The sequence below is a fragment of the Eublepharis macularius genome, chromosome 4, assembly GCF_028583425.1.
Source record: "Eublepharis macularius isolate TG4126 chromosome 4, MPM_Emac_v1.0, whole genome shotgun sequence".
Lineage (NCBI taxonomy): Eukaryota > Metazoa > Chordata > Lepidosauria > Squamata > Eublepharidae > Eublepharis > Eublepharis macularius.
The window spans coordinates 22,368,482-22,390,673 of NC_072793.1; the positions used below are offsets into that span (position 1 = coordinate 22,368,482).

The 22,192-nt window shown below is 46.8% G+C and overlaps 1 protein-coding gene across 1 annotated transcript in view; it reads left to right on the forward strand.

Annotated features, from left to right (window-relative positions):
* The first annotated feature begins 3,749 nt into the window (after positions 1-3,749).
* The window catches only part of TTYH2 (tweety family member 2), a 100,329-nt gene continuing 81,886 nt past the window's right edge, over positions 3,750-22,192 (forward strand). Inside the window, exon 1 of the mRNA XM_054978163.1 lies at positions 3,750-3,915. Coding sequence (XP_054834138.1) covers positions 3,784-3,915 — 132 coding nt within the window. The 5' untranslated portion in view covers positions 3,750-3,783. The remainder of the gene's footprint in view (positions 3,916-22,192) is intronic.

Sequence of the window (22,192 nt, forward strand, 5' to 3'; positions counted from 1 at the left end):
TGGCTTTTTAAAAATATGCAGTACTTTAATACCAGTGCTTTGCCTGATACCAGCTCACGCCCATCTGTGTCTATCTCCAGCATTTCAGAAGATGTCTTATGCAGATGAAGCATTTCTTCGCAGTGGGTTGCCAGCTCCAAGTTGGGAAATTCCTGGAGATCTGGGGGGTGAAACCTGGAGAAACCTGGAGAAAGTGGGGTTTGGTAAGGGAAAGGACCTTGGCATGGCATAATTCAATAGAGTCCACCCCCCAAAGTAGCCATTTTCTCCAGGTGAACTGATCTCTGTGGCCTGGAGACCAGTTGTAATTCCGGGAGATCTCCAGCCACTACCTGGAGGCTAGCAACCCTACACATGACATATCTCCTGAATTTCACTTTTGAGAATCAGTCCCTATTTCTACTACCTAGAGGGTTTGGGGGGCGGGGGAGGTTAGCAACCTGCTTCATTTTTCTTGCCCAGGCCCCACTTGAGAACTGAAATCTCACTGACATTTGAACGCTTGCTTGAAAACAAACATCTGAGGAGAGCTCTTGAAAACCCTTCTTTTGTAGGGAAATGGTTATTCAATGGACCTGCAAGGAATTAGCAAAACTATTTAATAGGCCATTCAGCTTTGTAGCCTCTATGAATCATGGTAGCTGGGCTCCATATTTATCAGTTCCTATGCTTTCGGTTAATAGAGTGCATAAATCCCAAAGCTTTTGCACCATGACGTTATGGCCTCCAGCCTGATGCAATAAATCTTTCACATCATTCCAACCCAGGCGCCTTTCTAGGGAGTGGGAAATAGCTAGAATGGTGCTTTATCTCTCTTTCTCTATGACTCTATGTAATGGAAGTGACATGAATGCGCGGCCGTCTTTATAAAAGATTGTCAGTCCTAGGGTGGCAGTCCCTGGCAGTTAGATACCCAAGCCCCTCTGAGCAAGCACGCAGGTGCATTGGTTGAAGAAACTTTATTCAGAGATCTATTCAGTTCAGGTCTGCACTCGTAGGTAGAAGCTGGCAGAAGTGATTATTCAAACAATAGGACTACTAATTATAGGAGACGTTCTCCCGCCCTTTGGGCCATTTGCATTCAGGCGCGAAAACCCAAAAAGTTACATGGGAACAGATTAGTTTAGTCTAGACAAAGTACAGAGTGGAATCATTCCCTCCTGTGAAAAAGATACATTTCAGTACACAGCTGCAGCTCCGATCCAAGGACACTCAGAAGTGAAAGCGCATATTTCTTAGAGATAACAAAGAGGCCACTGGCTTCTCTGGAAATTAGTAACAGCAGTCTGGACACCCTCAGGTGACTGATATAAAATGCAGAAGATACAGTATATAACTTTGGCATTATAACACTCCCAGTATAAGATGCAGAATACAAGAATGGCATGGATGCTTATATCATAGAACACAACAATGGCATGGATGCTTGCATACATGACAGAGATGCATTATTGGCACCCTCCTAAGAAAAGTCACACCCAAGGTATCGAGGAACTTAGTCTAAAGCAGGAACCACATTGTTGGGTATTGCATTTTTCTAATCATTCAGGGTGCCAGTGTGGTATAATGATTCAAGTGCTGGACTAGGATCTCGGAGACCCAGGTCTACAGGAGCGGCGCCAGGGTTTTTGGTGGCCGCAGCCAGCCGGTGGACCAGGTGCGCATGTGCACACACGCATGCACACACACACACCAGCCTGAGTGATGACGTCATGTGTGATGTCATCATGGGTGCACGTGCAGGCCAGCCCGATTGCTGCGGTGGGCAGCTGGGATGGCACGCGGGTGGCCACTCAGCTCTCCTGCTCGGTTGCCCTGCGCTGCCCCAGATGCCTGCCCGCGGCTGCAGCTCCATGGTGCGTGGTCCCACCCCCAGCGCCTCCTCCAGCACCCCCTCCAGTGCCCCGCGCCCTGAGGCAACCACTTACCTGGCCTCAATGGGTGCGCCAGCCCTGCAGGTCTGCATCCTCACTCTGCCATGGTAACTCACTGTTGGATTGCCAACCCCAGGTTGGGAAATTCCTGGAAACCTGAGGGCAGAACCTGGGAAGGGCGGAGATTGAAACCGAGAGGGAGCTCAGTAGGAATATGATACCACAGAGTCCAGCCTCTGGACCTGCCATTTTCCCCAGGGGAACTGGTCTCTGTAGTCTGGTGGTCACTTGTCATCCCAGGAGAACTCCAAGACCCTCCTGGAGGTTGACAACCCCAGCTCACTGGGTGACCTTGGGCCAGTCACGCTCTCTCTCAGTCTAGCCTACTTCACAGGGTTGTTGTGAGGATAAAATGGAGACTAGGAGAATGATGTAAGCCACTTTGGATCTCCATTGGGGAAGAAAACTTGCAATACAGTTGGAAATGAGGGTTAAACTAAAGTCCGGGGAGGGGGATTTGAAGGAAAAGACAAAGACAGCAACCCCTGGATTTTCCCATAGTAGTGGAGGTGGGGCTGTGGGTCAGTGATACAGCATCTGCCTCACACGCAGAAGGTTCCAGGCTCAACCTCTGGCACGTCCAGCTAAAATGATCCAGTACCTTTCAACCGAGCAAGTCTGTTAATGACAGGACATTCTGGAGGTCTCTCATTCATAGGATCGCCACAGGTCGGAGGTGACTTGACGGCACATCATGCACACACACTTTTCAACTGTGTGGGCTAGGATAGGTCCATAACAACAACATTCAGTTTATATACCGCCCTTAAGAACAACTTAATGCCCACTTAGAGCGGTTTACAAAGTGTGTTGTTATTATCTTCACAATTACCCTGTGAGGTGGGTGGGGCTGAGAGAGCTTCGAGAAGCGGTGACTGATCCATGTCCCTCAGCCACGATGACCAAAGGGAATATCCGCACCCAGAGGCTGTAAGCCCCTGAATACCAGTGCTAGAAGGCAACATAGGGGAAGGCTGTGGCCTGTATGCCCTGTTCCTAGGCCTACCAGGGCAACTGGTTGACCACTGCGTGAAAGAATGTTGGATTATATGGATGTTTATAGGTTAAGAGTGGTGGAGAACAGGGTTTGATTCCCCACTCCTCCACCTGAAGCCAGCTGGGTGACCTTGGGTCAGTCACAGCTCTTCCAGAGTTCTCTCAGACCCACCCACCTCACATGGTGATTGTTGTGGGGATAATAATAACATACTTTGTAAACTGTTCTGAGTGGGCGTTAAGTTGTCCTGAAGGGCGGTATATAAATCGAATGTTGTTGTTGTTAGTACCCGAGACCCTGGACAGCCCTAGGATTGCCAGCTCCAGGTTGGGAAATTCCTGGAGATTTTGGAGGTGGAGCCTGGAGATAGTGAAGTTTGGAGATGAGGGACCTCTGCAGGATTTCACGCCATAGAGTCCACCAGTCATTCTCTCCGATCTCGGTCGCCTGGAGATCAGCTGGAATTCCTGGAGATCTCCAGCCCCCACCTGGAGACTGGTAACCCTCCAGTCCGAGTAGACAACACCGCTCCTCAGAGATTCGGCCTGGGTCTAAGGCTTAACGTGCTTGTGCGAGAGGGAGAAGGCAGAGACCCTGGAGCGGCAGAGGGTGGCCGGAGCGGCTCATTTCTGGCCCCGCTGCCCGACAAAAAGAGACTTCGACGGGCCGCCTCCGGGGCCCTCCGCGCCTCGCGGGACTCTTGCGCGCCTCCTGCCGGGCGCTCCGCTGCCCTGCCGCGCTCCTCCTCCCGGAGAGCGAAGGGGCGGGCCGGGGCGGGCGCTCTCGGGGAGGCGGCGGCGGCGGCCGAGGCGGGCGTGCGCGGCTGGTCGGGCTGCGGCGGACGAGGGAGCGATGCTGCCGGCGGCGCGCGCCGACTACCTGGCGCCCTGGTGGGCGTCTTGGCTGCACGGGCTGCCCCACCTGAGCCTCAGCCTGCAGCCCGTGCCCAGCGCCTTCCGCCCGAGGGACGCCGACTACCAGCAGGTGCGCTCGCCCCGGCCCCGGCCACGCTTCCTTTGTGCCCGCCGGATCCCCCTCCCTCCGTGCAGGGGCTGACCTTGCCCGCGGCGCCCGGCGTCGTCCTCGCCCCCAAGTGCCCGGAGCGCGCGGGGAGGGCGAGCTCGCCTCCCGGGTCCCCTCCGGGCTGCAGCGGGGTCCCCTCTCGAGCCTCCCACCCTTACCCTGCTGGCAGTGCCGGAGCCCTCGGCCTTGCGGGCGGAGATCCTGCGCCGCTTTGCCCTGGGGAGGGGTCTGCGCTGCCCGTCGCAGCCTCTTACCCACGAGGAGACCGCTCTCACTCCAGAGCGCGAGTCTGCCCCTAGTCGCAGGGTCCCTCTTCCCCGACATGCCCTCTCTTCCCCGGCTGGGAACTCGCTGCCCTCTTTGTTCCCCCATATGGCTTCTCTGCGTAGGATCCAGAGGAGTTCGCCGTGTTAGTCTGTAGTGGCAAAATCGAAGAGTGCAGTAGCACCTTTAAGACTAACCAACTTGACTGTAGCAGAAGCTTTCGAGAATCACAGTTCTCTTCGTCAGATGCATGGTACAGAAATCAGTTTCTGTACCATGCATCTGACGAAGAGAACTGTGATTCTCGAAAGCTTCTGCTACAGTCAAGTTGGTTAGTCTTAAAGGTGCTACTGGACTCTCTTCGATCCTGCATAGTATGAAATACTTTAGGCTGATCCTGCACTGGGCAGGGGGTTGGACTAGATGGTCTGTATGGCCCCTTCCAACTCTATGATTCTATGAAATGCTCGTGGTGCGTGCTTAGGAGCACGCCTGATTTGCCCCCTTATGTCCTCTCCCCTGAACTGGAACAGCACCCCTCTCTGCCTCATTACCCAAACCAAAGCAGCCTGCCAACCAGAAGTCAAGCCTCCAGCAGCGCCTCTGGCCCCGCTGCCAGGGTCCCAGCAGACCCACATATAAATCAGGCTTTCTTGGTGATGGCCCCCCGGAAGGATCCAAGTTCCTGAGTGGTCTGTGCTTGTTCTTGAGGACATATTTTGAGGCTTTTGAATACCGGGTTGTGTAGCATTTTGTTTGCCAGGCTATCCTGATCTATCAGAATTGCAAATTAAAACAAAGCCATTATCTATTTAATTTGAACTTTGTAAATATTAAAAAGAAGCGGCATTCAGTGTTAGGGTAACTTTTGCTGAGGGCTGTATTTTGATCTGGTCGGTTACACATGAAGGGAGCTATCTTCTCTGTTGGGCTTCCTGGAACTAGATGCCCCCCTTTCCTCTAGTGTCTCCCACCTCAAACCGTCTTTTATCAGGGTGTATGATAATAGTAGAAATCCATTGTTCAGTTTTCAGTTAGCTGAATTGCCTATCTGCCTTAAATCCCTTGTATATATATCCCTGCGCAGCAGAGAACTTGTGTAAATAATGCTTCCATTAACTTCCATTAATTTGAGGCTTGTGCTTTGGAAATGCCCTTGGCCGTACAAAATGAACTTTGCCTCTGTATTTTGCAACCTCTGTTTTGGGACTGTCATCTTTGGTTCCTAGAAATTGCTTTGCTTCTGTAATGGCTGTGACAGTTTTGTGATTCCTCTGTATTTGGGGTTTGTACTCTGGAGAAGGGAACTGCAGAGGGGCAGAACTGCCTCTCTGCTGTCAGCATGTTATCAAAGGTGGTATAATTAAATGGACAATTTGTGAAGTAAAGCAAAATGTTTATTGTCCTCCTTATATTAGGAATAGAGATGGGCATGTACCGGAAAAAACCCGAACCATTCGGTTTGTCAAATTTCACGAACCACGAACTTTCACGAACCTGCCCCTGGTTCACGAACCAGTTCGTTTGGTTCGTGAAAATGTCACATCCAGGTCAGAAAATCATCACTTCCGGGCTAGCAGAAGGGCACTTCCGGGCCAGCAGAAGGTCTGCAGGAAGTCCATCCCCTGTTGCTTAGGAAACTGATTGATTGGCACCAGGCTGTATGCAGTCTCGAACCAAAAAACGAACCAAACTAACCAGCCTAAAGTCCGTGGCGGTTCGTCAGAAATAGGATCTGACGAACTGCGGTTCGCGAACCACGAACCGACATGGTTTGTGCTTAATTTTGGTTCCTATTTTGGTTCGTGCCCATCACTAATTAGGAACTAGAAATGTTATTTAGGGAGCTGTGTGCTAATTCAGGAGGAGGAAGGAAGAGCACTGTGAACCTAACACGCTTGCAGAAAGAGACTTTATAAAATCAGCACATCCTTAGCAGCAGACACTTGAGTGCATTTGGGATTTGTGGAGTTCTTGTGGTGATGGCTGCATATGTAGCTGAAAGATTATGGTTCTGTGAGATGGAAATTGCATGTGATACTCAGATACCTTGTTCTGGGGCTTCCTTATGTGAATGTGATAATGGGACCTTTTGGGGTGTTGTACTAGGCGCTCAGAGGCTTTTTCCTCATCTCCAGTTATTTGGCAACGATCCAGAATTGACAACTTCTGTAACAACTGCAGGACTCTTGATTACTTAAATGGGCCTTTAGTGACTTCTGAAAGGCGTTTATAATATTCTGCCTCTTGAACTTGTGGCGGCTACCTAGACTGGTTGTTGTAGCCATGGGATCAGGCAGATTCTAGCATGTGTTGGGCAAAGCATGCAATTGCAGCCGAAGGGACCGTTCCACATCTCGGTATCAATTTAGTAAAAGACTAGCCAAGAGAATCCTACAGTTGGTCCAAAACCAAAAGCTGTATAATGACTTTCATTAGGAACTTGCAACATAACACAAAACAGTGTTCAGGCTTTTGAATTCTCCTAGTCTAGATGCTGGGCAGGGGGTCAGTTAGGGGAGAAAGATGGGTTTTAAGCCCTGCTTTCAATACCACATTCTACATCCTGTGTTGAACGACAGGCAGTCTTGAATAAATCGAGTGGAGCTGGTACCAGGTTCCACTTTCAGTCTTCTGGGAGAAGGAAACTTGGCTGCCTCCAACTGAACATACAAACCCATAGTTGATTAAATGCACGACTTTTTTTTCTGGGAAAAGAGGTGGTGGAACTCAGTGGGTTTCCAGCACAGGGGGCAACTCCTGGCGGGAGGTGGTGCCCCTGGTACCGCACGTGCAAAGTGCACACACACTTCCGGGACCGTGCAATGATGTCACTTTGGGTCAGCTAGAACAAGGGGAGGAGTTTTTTAAAGTTTAAATCGCCCTTGGCGGAAATGGTCACATGGCCGGTGGCCCCACCCCCTGATCTCCAGACAGAGGGGAGTTTAGATTGCCCTCTGTGCCGCTGCGCAGAGGGCAATCTAAACTCCCCTCTGTCTGGAGATCAGGGGGCGGGGCCACCGGCCATGTGACCATTTTCAAGAGGTGCCGGAACTCCGTTCCACCGCGTTCCGGCTGAAAAAAAGCCCTGATTAAATGTCACTTTAGCACCAGAAAGAACACATGGGTTAAGAACAGACGGAAAACATTGTATGATGTGCTAGGCGAAGAATCCCTGTAAGTCAAATTTGGTAGTAATACCAAGGGGAGGGGAGGTTGAACCTCATAGGCATGTTCTGTCCATAGATAATCTTTTGCCAGCTGAAGGGCTGGTTTATTGCTTTGAGTGAAAGCTGTTCTACTCATGAGGCCTAGAAGGTGGACAGGGCACATGAGTTCATTCTCTGGTTCCTTCCTCAAGAAATGTATGCGTGTTTGTATTTATTGGTTATTTACTTCATCAATCTACCGGGTTGGCAGGTCTTCTGCTATGGCAAGGGATCTCCAGCCACTGCCTCCACCCACTGCTTCTCACCTGGCTGCTGGGGAGGGGACGGCATCAGAAAAAGGGGGACACAGGCATGCGCGCATGCAGCTATGACTCCCCAGTGATTATGTAATTTCTGGCGTGACCCAGAAGCCATAAGTTGTGTCAATGTTGATTAAATTTGTAAAGACTCAGCCTGTGGCGTGACCCATCGCTTCTGGATCGTGCCAGAAATGGCATAATTACGGGGGGGATGTAGACGAGAGTGTGTGTACAGGTGAGTATCTGACATTCCCTGCACACCCCTTGCCTCCAGTTTTGACTTGAGGGGGACTTGTGACTATATTTATTATTTATTTGTTTGTTTTTACTTACTTTCTATTTTTATTCCGCCCTCCCCACATTTCCAGCAGGCTCAGGGCGGACTACAAAATACATAAAGGTTAAAATATGTAAAACAGTTATTGTAATTACGAATTCTAAAAACATCCAATTTACACAGTTAAAATGCAGTGATCACAGTTAAAATACAATTATCAACATGGCACCGTCTCTGAATATTTAAAACCAGAGATTGGGGCGATGGATAGAGAAGACAGATCTGTCTCAAACCTTAGAAAAGCCCCAGGTTTGCAGAAAAATCTGAAATCTAAAAAACCCCAAAAACATGGGTGTTCAAAAAAACCCAAATGGTAAAAGGAGTATCTGGGACTTTAAGAAATAGATGCCCTCTGTGGCTGTTGCTGGGCAACCACACCAGTATTCAAGCCTTGGTTTCTGTCAGGAAAAGCCAGGGGGGTGGGGAGGGGCCCTTTCTAGAGCTATTTTTGCCTTTGAGGTAGGACTCATTGGGGCCAGGCCTGGCAGCAGCCACTGGGCAACTTCATACCTTGCAGCTTGCATAACTTACACTGGACTGGCTGCTTGTGATTAACAGCAGCCACCCCATGAAAGCCAGTGTAGTGGTTAGAGTAACCAGGATTTGGAGGGGAGGGCAAGATTTGAATCCCCACTCTGCTGTGGAAGGTCACTGGACGATTTTGGGCCATTCACGTACTCTCAGCCTAACCCACCTCATAGGTGGTTTGAAGATTAAATGGAGGAGAAGAGAACAATGTAAGCCACTTTGGGTTTCCATTGGGGAGAAAGGCAGAGTATCAGTGAAGTAAATAAATAGTAAATATAGCTGAAGAACAAGGCAGATAAAAGATGGGTGGAAAAGAGAGAAGGAAGCAAGGAAAGGTGAGAATAAGGGGGGATGCCAGGAGAAGGGAAAGAGGAAATAGTGTAGGGAGTAATAGTAATAACAACAACATTTGATTTATATACCACTCTTCAGGACAACTTAATGCCTACTCAGAGTGATTTACAAAGTATGTTGTTATTATCCTCACAACAATCACCCTGTGAGGTGGGTGGGGCTGAGAGAGCTCTGAGAGAGCTCTGACTGACCCAAGGTCACCCAGCTGGCTTCAAGCAGAGGAGTGGGGAATCAAACCCGGTTCTCCAGATTAGAGTCCTGCCACTCTTAACCACTACACCAAACTGGCTCTCAGTAGATACTGGGAAAAGTGAGGTGCCTCCCATAAGTCCTTCCAAGTTCCCCACCTTGCAACTGGGGCAGGTTCAGCCAGCACTGTGGAACTTGGCCTGAGTTTTGCTGGGGAAGGGAAGGAGGGAAAGCAGATAAAGGTCGGTTGGCTGGTGGGTGGGAAGGAGAGAAGGAAGCAGAAAGAGGCTTCTGTGCAGGCTTTAGCAAAAGGAAATAAATACTGGGGGAGGGGAATTAAGATGCCCCTTGTGAATCTTTGTGCATCTCCCTGCTTGTTTGTAGATATTTCTGACCTTGTACTGGTTTCATCCATCTCACATACAATGTACATGATGAGTATGTTTTATTTTAAAGCGGGGGCATGTAGTAGATGACTAAAAGATACTACCCATTAGCTATAAGTAGGCTGTGGATGGTAGGGCATGCTCCTCCAGATGTTCTGCTTGCTGGCTTCGTATGAAACATGTTGCCCCCTTTTTTCGGGCAGGAGTCCTACTCCTGTCGCAGCTGCCCACTGTGGCCGGAGGCTCTCGGATCTCATACTGTACTGGAATAATGGCCAAGACTTGCTCGTCTCTGTTTCTCATTTCCGTTTGGTTGCACCAAGAGTACGTGATTTTAGCCATTCTTTGAAATGGAACGGAGGACTTCAAAAACAGCTGGTGTTCATGCTTGCAAAGGCTAGGCATTCTGGAGTGGCAGCTGTGTTATTCTGTTGCCGTAAAAACAGAAAGGAGTCTTAAAAATTAATTTATGCTGGTGTGAACACTCCATCGAATGCACAGTGTATCCTCAGTCAACACGCCAAACAGATCACATGAAACCAGAATGTGAAGAGTGCAGTTAAAAGGCCATGAAACAAGTGATATGTTTCTGTGAACACTCCTAAGTATGCCGTACAGGAACAGTGACCACTCACAACAACTGTAAGTGATCAATTTCCCTAATTTTATTGAGGTAATTTAATGCCCTGTAGTGGGTGAGACACATTTTATCTTTTTAATCCGGGTCACTACACTTATATTTGCAACGGCTGAATCTTGGGACCTTTAGGCCCATTTCTCCACTCCCCTTCTTCCTGCTTGAACAGGAGGTCTGTGTAGCCTAAAGCTTACTACCCTTTAACTCAGTATGGTTAATAAATAGTGTCCTATTAATCTCTCAGAACAGGTATAACATAGAATTTACCTAAGCAGCTTTTACAAAACTGGCTTTCTCCATCTGGGGGGCAGGGGTTAATTATTCCCAGTTTAAAACATTAGCACTCCTATTTTAATACTGTACATACATTGCTCTGGATGTCAGTTCAGTTCTGGGTATGTGTTCAAGTAGTGATGGTATAAAATAATAGAGTTATAAGTAAAACCTTGGAATTTGCATATAAAAACTAAAACAGGCCGAACTGTTGATGTGTGTAGTTTTACTTACAGAGGTATTCAGTGAGTGTGTGTGTGTGTGTGATGTGCCATCAAGTCACCTCCGACCTATGGCGTCCCTATGAATGAAAGACCTCCAAAACATCCTGTCATTAACAGACTTGCTCAGATCCTGCAAACTGGAGGACGTGGCTTCTTTTATTGAGTCCAGCCATCTCGTTTTAGGTCTTCCTCTTTTCCTACTGCCTTCCACTTTTCCTAGCATTATTGACTTTTCCAGAGATTCTTGTCTTCTCATGATGTGACCAAAGTACGATAGCCTCAATTTTGTCATTTTAGCTTCCAGGGAGGATTCAGGTGTGATTTGATCTAGTATCCACTTATTTGTCTTTTGGGCTGTCCATGGTATTGGCTGAACTCTTCTCCAGCACCACATTTCAGATGAATCAATTTTCTTCCTGTCAGCTTTCTTCATTGTCCAACGTTCACATCCATACATCGTAATGGGGAATACCATCGTTTGTATTATCTTGATCTTGGTTCCCAGAGAGACATCTACCACTGTATATCTTAATGGGATTTTGGCAACACAATGTGATCTCTGCCTTCAGAACTGGATTTACATTACTTTGCAGCAATTGTTACCACTTCTGGGCTTTCTGTTCTTTCTACTGCATTTCCAAAATCTTCCCTCATATGGCCTAGCCTTCACTTTTTTTCTTTTCTGCATCTGCATTTCCAGGCTGCTTCCTACATGAAGGCTAGCGCTTGGGCACTGGTACCCAAGTGACAAGGATGCATTCATTCTCTTGATAGACAGGGCATTGTTATCTTTCCCTTTTAACAACGATACAGGCATGGACTAATGCTCAGTCTTTTCCTGCTTCATATGCATTGTAAAGATTGAAACAAAGATCTGCACACGTATGCACCCTTTGTACATGTCAGGTACAGCTTGTTTTGTACTTGAATATCAGCTATCGAGTACAAAATGTTAAGAAGCAGATCTTTCCATATTATAGTAAATTCTGTTTTCTGATTTTCCTGATTAATATCAGGAAATCCTGGCTATTACCTTTTCCCTCCCCCAAACTATTTTTCCCCATGGCCGTTGCCAGCCGCGATTTAAGATCTTATCTGGCAGATTGTATCACGCTTGTACTTTGCATGTTGCATTAGACAGCTGCTATCTGATATGTATGTCTGTGTTTGGCCATGCTACTCCAGTGTGTAATTCTATCCTTGCCACCCTTTGTTTGCCCATTTCAAAATCCCGTGTCCAATGGAGGTTTTCTTTGTGGGTGAAAGCTTTCTAATTATGATAGCAGGCATGCTGAGTCCAAACTGGGCTAATTGAATCCAAGACTTTGAGTAATTCCCCATGTGGCCAAGACATGCACATCTCTGGTATGCCAAGAGCTTAGCACTGCAGACAGCACAAGTGGGTAATGGTATTGACAGATCTGGAAGGAGAAGTCAGAGTGGTGGGGAACAGCACTTATAGGGGCATAATTGCAGCCAATCTGTTGGTGGTATGCCGAGCAGACAAACTAATGGAATTGAACAGAGCTTCAGCTCAGAAAGGGAAGCACAAGCGTGTTTTAATCTTGACCTGTAGGAAGGGGGTATTCTAATAGCTGAATTGGACGAAAGCAAAGAGTTTCACATACATTCTCTGTTATCCTTACTAGAACTCTGGTTAGGATGCAGGGCCGATTCCAGATGGCCAGAAATTGTGGTTTTTCTGCTAAAATAATCGCTTACCGGTCACGCGTTCACTTTCGTCTCCATCCGCTTTGTCTCGCAGCGTGCCGTGCCATCCCACTTCCGGATGTTCGCACGGCCAACTGAGGTACCCGGGATTGGTTGTTTCCTCCCCGTCACAGTTGATATCGGGGGCCTTCATTGGTTCGCATTTCAGTTTTTAAAAAAAATTGTACGCGTTTTGCGCAAATGCGCAAATGCGCAGGTATGCGAATATGCAGCGTCGACTTTTGTGCGCTTTTGTGCATTTGTGCGCATTTGCGCAGTTCGATGTGCGCAAACGTGCGACTACGCAAATGGCGCCCGGTTTTTTAAAAAAAATTAAGGGAATATTGTGGCTGGCCGGCCGGCAAAGGAAGGAGGGAAAGGGGAGGGCCTCTCTGCGGCGACGAAGCATCCAAAAGTGTGCAAACCCGCAATACCACGTTCACACCGTCCGCTTATAGAGCGCAACTGAGCGCCATGGACCGCAGGTAAGCCGGGATGGGAAATTGCGGGTTTTTACGAGTGAGGTCGCTGAAAAAGCGAAAGCACTCGCTCTATTTGTGCCCATCTGGAATCGGCCCAGATTTGACCTGGTTTGTGTCAGCTGCACGGGCTCCCAGTCGAGTTCCAGGTCAAGTTTAAGGTACTGACTATGGGCCAAACTACAAGTGACAGATGACACAGGTTGGACACTTGTCAGCTTCCCTCATGTTTTGATGGGAAATGTAGGCAGCTTGGAGGAATGTTGGACAAGTGACAGTTGAAAAGTCCATTGGACAGCAGTCAGAGAGCCAAGCTGCAAGACCAGGACGCCTACATTTCCCATCAAAATTTGAGGGAAGCAGACAAGTGTCCAACCTGTGTCAGGTGTCACTTGTAGCTTGGCCCTTAGACATTTAAAGCCCTTAATGGACTAGAACCAACATACCTGCAGAACTGCCTCTCTCCGTATGTTCCCTAGAGGGCACTTCGTTGTGCCAACAAACAGCTTTTAGTGATCCCTTTCACGTAGCCTTGACTAGGACCAGGGCCTTTTCATCCCTGGCTCCAGCCTGGTAGAACTCTCTCTCCGTCAAGACTAGGGCCCTGCAGGACTTGTTACAGTTCCGCTGGGCCTGTAAGACAGAGATGTTCCACCAGGCTTACGGTGGTGGTTGAAGTGTGGGCGAACTGCCTGGTGGCCTCTCTGCTGCGGCCTCTGGTCCGCTTGTTGTACATTCTGGCGACCTGCCTGCCCTTCTGCCATGATACTGGTGTGCGGGATGTATTATGGTGAACCATCTCATGGTGCATTTTAGATAATGGTTTTAACTTTTGTATTGGAACAATGAAATTGTGTGTTTTCGTATTGTTGTTTTAATTTATTGTACTACAGTGTGGTGTTGTAACCTACCCTGTGGGGAGGGCGGGCAAGAAATCTAATAAATTAAATTACAGTTATTCTGCAAAGTTGAATTGAACGAAGGGGGTTGTAAACAGTGCTCTGTTGTTCACTGTGGCTTTTGGGGTGGTATAGTCTGATCGCAGCCGATCAGGCCCCCTCAAAAACGACACTGAAGGTTGGAGTCCTTCTAAGCACCATTCATTGTGATGAAAAGGTCTGCAGCTGGTAGCAACCCCCACTGCACTCACACATGGAAGCTCATTGAATATAGGTCCTGGTTTCTTGAGCACCAGTCTAATGGACTCCGCTCTGGTTTCTAGAGCTCCAGAAAGCATACCCGCACTGGGGACAGGTTGCCAATCATGATTTACTTGCTAAAAGTTCCGGATGTGGTTTTTGTGGCACGTTCTGCCTATCTAAAATCAGCTTCTTTGAGCCTCAAAGGAAATGGAATCGAATATAGTCCAAGTCACTCAGAGGAAGGCTGCAAACCTATTGTCTTAAGGTGGGTGACTGCCAGCCGCGTGGCTTAAACATGAAGTTTGCATCCAAGATAATGGCTGCAAGACATTGCAGCCAAATTGAATGCTCGTCCCAATATGTTCTTTGTGAATGGGTCAGGAGAGGAACAACAAAACAAACGCTTCTCGTCCCCTGTGAATTTTAATTGAGCTTTCTGTATTTTATATGATCTCCCCATTGACTATTCAAATATGAGAAACTGGCAGCGTTAAAGCAGAGAAGTCAGTTCCTTTCAGAATGCGGCAATTATATCCAGCCTCCTCATTAACCTAGCAAGTCTTCTGTGAATCTGTTTCTCTCGCCTAGGGATATGGTAAGTGGGAAGAACAAATCTCCAATATTATAACCTGAGAACATCCTAGACACAAAATATTTCAGAATAAGTTGGAATGGTGCGAGCTGGGCTTAAACTTTCTCCAGAATCCTGGTCATGCGTGCTCTTAGGAATTAATGTGGGCACCTAGGAATTCAAAATATTTTCCCCAGCATGGATGAGGGCTTGTTGGATATTTGTACTTAGGGCAGTTTTTCAATTTAATAACACTCGTGTAACTCTTCCAAAAGCTTTGTTTTAGCTAGATGTTTAATCCAAGAAGAGCTGCTTAGAAATCCATCCATGATGTCCTGGGATATCATGAGCTGCTTCCACATAGGACTAATTTTCTGTGTAACTCTCACTGGTGTTGCAAAGGCAGAGGAGCATCCGCACAGCAATTTTTCCTGCACGTTTCTTGGTTTAGTCCCTCTAGAACTACCATTTCTTTCCCCTCCTGGAAGGCTATTAAAACTAAATTGGGAATCATTACATCCCTTCAGTATCAGGGCTGTATTAACCCATGGCTGGGCCCCTAGGCTTTCAGGTATTTCGGGACCCCTCCGGTACTTCAGTCTTTTATCCCACTACAGCTGACAGCCTGACCCTGGTACCGTAGGTACTAGACTGCAGTACATAGCCCTATATCCATTTTGAGGGTCTCCTGAAGAATTCTATTCACAGTTTCAAAAATATTTTCATCACGCGAGTAGAACTCTTCAGGAAAGCACATTTTGGGGTATCATTGTTCAATACTGTAATATTTTGAAGTGAATAAAATTTTTATTATTGATTAAAATATATAACGTATGGATTGTTTTAATGTAAGAGACAATTTGTTTCATTTCAATAAGGAAGCAGTTAATTATCTTATTAATAGAGGTTATATAAGAGAATCAATTAATTGTAATTTATGTGGGGTTGTGCCTCAGCAAAAAAATTGACAGCCCCCCTAGTCCCTGCAGGCCCCTAGGCTTCGGCCTAGTCAGCCTTATGAAAAATACGGCCCTCTTCAGTATCATAACGCTCTATGGCAACCACGTGTTAGCTCCCAGCTTTCATTTTTTTAAAAAGTTCCTAGTCCCCTTACTGTTTATTAAGAAAAAATGAAAGCTAGGTACTAATACATTGTTGCAATCTATCATTATTTCTTTAAAACATTTTAATGCCCCCTTTCCACCCAAATAGGGTCTCCGTGGAGGGAGATGCCATGTAGATGCCCTTGAAAACAGAACAGCTGTGAGGAAGACAAGGCAGAGCAAAACATCCATGGTCTCCCCGTATTATAGAGGATAAACTGGTCAAGTAAGGCAAGTGGAAAATGTCCTTTTCCTGAGAATGGAGGCCCATGAAACAGTCCACTGGGAAATGGGGATAGCCATGAGATTTGTGGGGTAACAATAATCACTTGCAATATAACACACAGGTGGCAATCCTAAGGGTACTTGCCTGTCAGTAGGACCCACTGAATAATATGAGGCTTACTTCTAAGTAGATCAGCTTAGGCCTGCTGTCATAGGTATCTTTGGATCAGATACTCCAATTCTGGGCAACTGTTAGGAACCGATGAAGAGCTAGACTTCCTATAGCAACAGTCTTCAGTCTATGGAGTCTAATGAGACAGCATAGAAGTCTCATAAATAAACACGGGTCATGGTTTTTATCCTCCAAAGCAGCTTCGCTCATCCAAACAGGATCTCCTGCAGGTGCCACCCAGCACATTGGCGAAATCAACAGCAGCCCATACACGGGCTTTCTCTGTGGTGGCCCCCACCCTGTGGAATGCCTTGCCTGAGGAGGTCAGGAGAGCCCCCACTCTCCTGGCTTTCTGTAAACAATGTAAAACCGAATTATTCAAAAAGGCTTTTTACTCCGATAGGAGGGCCGTATTGTAGGGAGGGGATCAGATGATCTGCGAATGAGTTAGGAACCGGAGACCGCACCACTATGTTGTATTGGATTCCTGCTAATGTCTTTGTGAACTTGTATCTATTTACCATCTGAAATTGTTCATGGAAATGTTCCTGATATTGACTGTACTAATCTCACACTGTGTAATCCGCCTTGAATCTCCATGAGAACGGCAGACTATAAATGACATAAATAAAATAAATATTTGTTTGTTTATTTTGTTTATGCCCTCTCTTTGTCTCCAGTGTTGACCCATGGCAGCTTCCATCATTTTTCCTCTCCCCCATTTTATCCTTACCACAACCGTGTGAGGCTGAGAGAGGGTGACTGGCTCAAGGTCACCCAGCAAACTTCGATGGCAGAGCAGGAATTTGAACCTCGGTTTCCCAAATCCTCATCTGATACTTTTAGCGCTATACCATGCTGGCTCTCTGTGAGTCACAGAGCCCCACATGCTGAGCCACAGACCCCTAGAGAACAACCATTCCTGCCCTGCTTGCTGGAAGGACGAGCTGCTCGTGCAGGCCTTGACAAATTTCCTTTGGCTTTATGGGCCCCCTTCAGAATTTAGGAGCTAGACTTCTTTTTTAGCCTTCAGGGATTTATATTTTAATGTCCGTGCTTTCTAATTATTTCTGCTACAAAACTTAACCATAAAAATCTTTGCAGTTTCTTGTCATTTTTAAAGCTATAACAAAAGTAGCATGTACGTTATCACAACAAAAAGCTAACCTCTATCCTGAACCTAAATAAACTTCGTACTTCTACGGAGAATAAATACTTACAATAAATGACTTCTGAAAATACTAGGCGCCACAATGAACTTTCTAGGTGCCATGGTGCCCTGGCGCCTGGGTTATGTTTGTGTGCCTTCCTCTTTGCATGTGCACTGAGAAGAGCAGCAGCATAGGAAGGTGAAGTCACTTGACAGTGGAAAGCAGGCAGGTCCAGAGAACCCCTTTACCTTGAAAAGCTCTCACTTGCCTTCTCCCTCCCACCACCTGCTTATCCCCCATCAGTCATATATCCAATATGCTGGATATGCTGGTTGTGGCATGGGGCTCTTCCCCAAGAAAGCTTTTTCAGGTGGGGGGGGGGCTCCATACTGGAACAGTAGGTGAAGAACATTGGGTGGTTCATGAGCATGAAGGATGATGGGCTGGGCAAAGAGAGAGAGAGAGGCCCAGGGACAGCTTTTGTTGGAAGGGAAAGGGTCTTTAAAGCTATCTGTGCTGGTGTGTTCATCATTATGATACACTCCCTAGTACTCAGTGTGTGTTTCTTGTCCTTGGCTTAGTCTCCTTGCTCTTTGTTCCACTTACCCCACTTGTTTCAGTCTCAATAAATCTTTCCTTACTATAAATATGGTTTGAAGCATCGCTGTGTGCTTAATCCTGACAAGACAGAGGTTCTCGGGGTTAGTAGAAAGGCTGACCAGCCATGTGAGATCACCTTTGTCTTGAATGGGGTTACACATTGCCTGAAAAGTCAGGTTCGCAACTTAGGAGTACTGCTTGAAAGTTAAGTGGCTGCAGTGGTTTGGAGTTCCCAGTTTCAGGTGGTGCATCAGCTGCATTCCTTCCTGGTTCAGTCAGATCTAGCCACAGTGATCCGTGCCGTAGTCATATCTCAACTGGACTACTGCAACGGTGCTTTACTTGGGGCTACCCTTGAAGACTGTTCGGAAGCTGCAGGTAGTGCAGAATGCTGTGGCTAGATTGCAGGTTGGGGCCAGCTATCAGGATCATGTGACTTTGATCTTACAGCAACTACACTGGCCACTGGTCCGTGCCTGAGCCCAGTTCAAGGTGTTGGTTCTATCCTTTAAACGCCCTATGTGGTTTGGAACCAGGATCTACGAAGGACCATCTTCTCCTGTATGTCCTGCCTGGGTGTGAAGATCACAGGGAGAGACCCTCCTGAATGTCCCATCAACCAGTGAAACTCTGGTGGTGGGTAGATGGGAGAAGGCCTTTCCGGTGGTGGTCCCGTGCTTGTGGAACAATCTCCCCAGGGAGGTTCACCTGGCCCCACCCTTCTCTAGTCTCAGTAAAGACTCTTTTATTTAGGGCAGCTTTTTAAATGTGCTCTGGATTTTAACTCTGTTTTTAACTGTTTTTTGACCTTGTTTTTAATTGTTATTTTTGATAGCAGTTAAAAACAGAAAGCTGTATATGGGCTTTCTCTGTGGTGGCCCCCTACCTTGTGGAACAGCTTGCCTGAGGAGATCAGGAGAGCTCCCACTCTTCTGGCTTTCCGCAAACGATGCAAAACCGAATTATTCAAAAAGGCTTTTTACTCAGGTAGAAGGACTTCATTGTAGGGAGACACGTCTCAGATGCCCCGCTAATGAGTTAGGAACCATAGACCTCGCCACTGTGTTGTATTGGATTCCTACTCATGCTGTCTCTTTGTGAACTCTCTAGCATTGTTTATGGAAATGTTCTTGATACTGACTATAGTAATCTCACACTGTGTAATCTGGTTTGAGTCTCAGACTGAGAAAGGCAGACTATAAACGACAAAAATAAATAAAATATATTTACGTTTATATTGTAAGCCGCCTTGAGCACCTTTGGAGGAAAGGTGGCTAATAAATAAATAAAGGAATTGAGGTGCTCTGATCAATTTCTTAGAGGAAGTTTCCTGTTTGAATTCTTCTCACTTGCAGGGTATGACTTCCAGGTGGCAACAGCCAGTCATTTACAGTGAAGGTTAGGCTGCTCAGGTCTCATAGCTGCAAGGGTAAACCTCCCAGTGCTGGCTTGTGGGGGGGGGGGTACAATGTCTTATCCCACCATCAATGACAGCTTCATATGTTGATTCCGCACACGTTGGATAATGCACTTCCAATCCTCTTTAGAGATCATTTGGAACTGAATTTTTCGAGTGTAAAACAAAAAATCCACTTCAAAACAATTGCTAAAGTGTATTGAAAGTGCATTATCCCATGTGTGCGGAATCAGCTTTAGACTGTGGAGTACTGTGTCTGTGTGGGCTGAAGTTTGTGTGGGTCAGTATGACTGATTTACCTCCCAAGAGGCCCATTTATAAGATTATTGTGTATTCATAGATCCAGAGGAGTTAGCCGTGTTAGTCTGTAGTTGCAAAATAGTAAAGAGTCCAGTAGCACCTTTAAGACTATAACAACAACAACATTCGATTTATATACTGCTCTTCAGGACAACTTAATGCCCTCTCAGCGTGGTTTACGAAGTATGTCATAATTATCCCCACAACAAAACACCCTGTGAGGTGGGTGGGGCTGAGAGAGCTCCAGAGAACTGTGACTAGCCCAAGGTCACCCAGCTGGCTTCAAGCGGAGGAGTGGGGAATCAAACCCGGCTCTACAGACTAGAGTCCCACGCTTTTAACCACTACACCAAACTGGCTCCCTAACCACTACACCAAACTGACTAACCAACTTTCATGAAAGAGGTAGAATACACAATCCAGGTTGGGTGTGACCCCTTCCCTCCATTGCTGAACCTGATTTTTGCAACTGATTTGTATTTACATGGCCCTCACTCCCTTCCCCCTCTCTCCCTTCCCCTCACTACCCATATATCTCTGGCTAGTTTCTTCATACCCTCCATGCATCTGACGAAGAAATCTGTGATTCTCAAAAGCTTATGCTATAATAAAGCTGGTTAGTCTTAAAGGTGCTACCAAACTCTTTATTATTGTCTATTCAGTGCCGCTTCTTTCTAATTGTTGCTTGAGGTAGTGCTGGCTATTTGCAAGCATTGAGTGGGGGACCGCTCCTAATGTGTCTCTCCACTGAGTTCTCATGATGCTTCTGTGGGGAAAACTGCCAGTCGCTCTTGCAGCTTTTCCTTTTTTAAAAAATGTTATGTTTAATATATATTTGTCCAGGGCTTTTTTTCTGGGAAAAGAGGTGGTGGAACTCAGGACCGCACAATGATGTCACTTTGGGTCAGCTGGAACAAGGGGGAAGTTTTTAAAAGTTTAAATCGCCCTTGGCAAAAATGCTCACATGGCTGGTGGCCCCCGGCCCCCCATCTCCAGACAGAGGGGAGTTTAGATTGCCCTCCATGCCACTGCGCGGAGGGCAATCTAAACTCCCCTCTGTCTGGAGATCAGGAGGCGGGGCCACCAGCCATGTGACCAGTTTCAAGAGGTGCTGGAACTCTGTTCCACCACATTCCTGCTGAAAAAAAGCCTTGTATTTGTCTGTGTGTGTACATGCACACGTCAAGATTCCCCCCCCCCTTTAAGAGGCGTATAAGGTACTCCAAGTAGCATCATGCCTTGTAATAATTTCTGGATCTGCCTCTCTTTTTCTGGCATAGTAGTGAGACACGGCAATATTTGATCTGCGAAACCACAACAAAAATAAAAGAAGCCTGCTTGACGTCCTTTCCCAGAGCAAATCATGATGGGTTGCCAAATTAAAACTTGGCTTCTGTTGCACTCCCGTGCAGCTGTACTGAAATGTCTGGCAATGAAGGCACAAAGGCTTTGCAAATGTAGCCATGCTTACCCACTTAATCTAGCAATGCTACTTCTTTCCCTTGGCTCATGCCCTCAGTACAGCCGCAGTGAAGTGCAGAAGGAGCTGATTTTTAATTTGCAAACATCTGTAGGTCTAAACCTTTTATCTAAAGAACCTCTCATGTGTTTGCAGATCAGTATGTCTTCAGTGTCACCCGGCATTTGCGCAAGATTGTTCGTACCCCTTTTCATGTGTTGCCTTTGGGATGTGTTTCATGTTACCCATTGAAATAAAAGGCATATAAATACGTTGGCTGCTTTGTTAGGTAGCCATATAGGACTTGTATTTCATTTATTTTAGATTTTTATCCCACCCTTCCTCCAGGATAGCATGTACAGTGCTACCCCAGTGACCTTATTTATGCTCTTAACAACCATAAGAATAAGGTGAGGCTGAGAGAGAGTGATTGGTCGAAATCACTGAGTCAACTTCGAACCCTGGACTCAAATCCTGGTATTATGCTGCATACCTCAACTTTGAACCCTGGTTTTCTTAGGTGTGCTTTGACACTCAAGCTGCAACACCACCCTTGCTTTCTGTGACCCTGTCCTTAATGTTTGCAAGAGCATGCAGTTTATGTATGGAGATGCTTGGAAACCCAAATGCAGCCAAGTGCCCGTGGCTGAAGGATGCTTTAATAATTCACTGAGGCCAACTCCTTAAAAATGCTTTTGATGGCAGGCTTCAGAGTTTCCTAGAGCCGACGACGATATCAGATGAAGTCAGCTGCATTGTAATTAAATGAGAAGTCTATCCACCCACTGATAATTCTGAATTGCCTGAATCTTTCAGTTATCATCAGAGAGCAGCTCAGTCTTTGCCCTCGGTGGCTTTATTAACAGAGGATCTGTGTGGGCACGCGCACACGTGCATGCATGCACCGCTGACATTCACCATTTTTAAAGGGTGTTGCAAGGCTCTGTACCAGAAACATCGCTGCTGACGAGCTCTAAGAGGAGCGGGGAAGAGCCATGTTATCTCAAACCACAATGTAAGGGAGGAAGCACTTGTTCAGTCTTGGGTCGGGTCGTGCTTCCTGTTTGACATCTCTACTCAACTACAGGGAGGAAAGCTTTTTGGCCATTGAGTGCAAGACCTGTACATTGATGCTGAGATACGGTGTCATGCCAGAACCCAAACATATACCCACAAGATTAGGGTTGTTATCTGTCATGGCTTGAAATTTATCCCAGTCATGCCGCACACTTCTGCTATGGGTCTGAA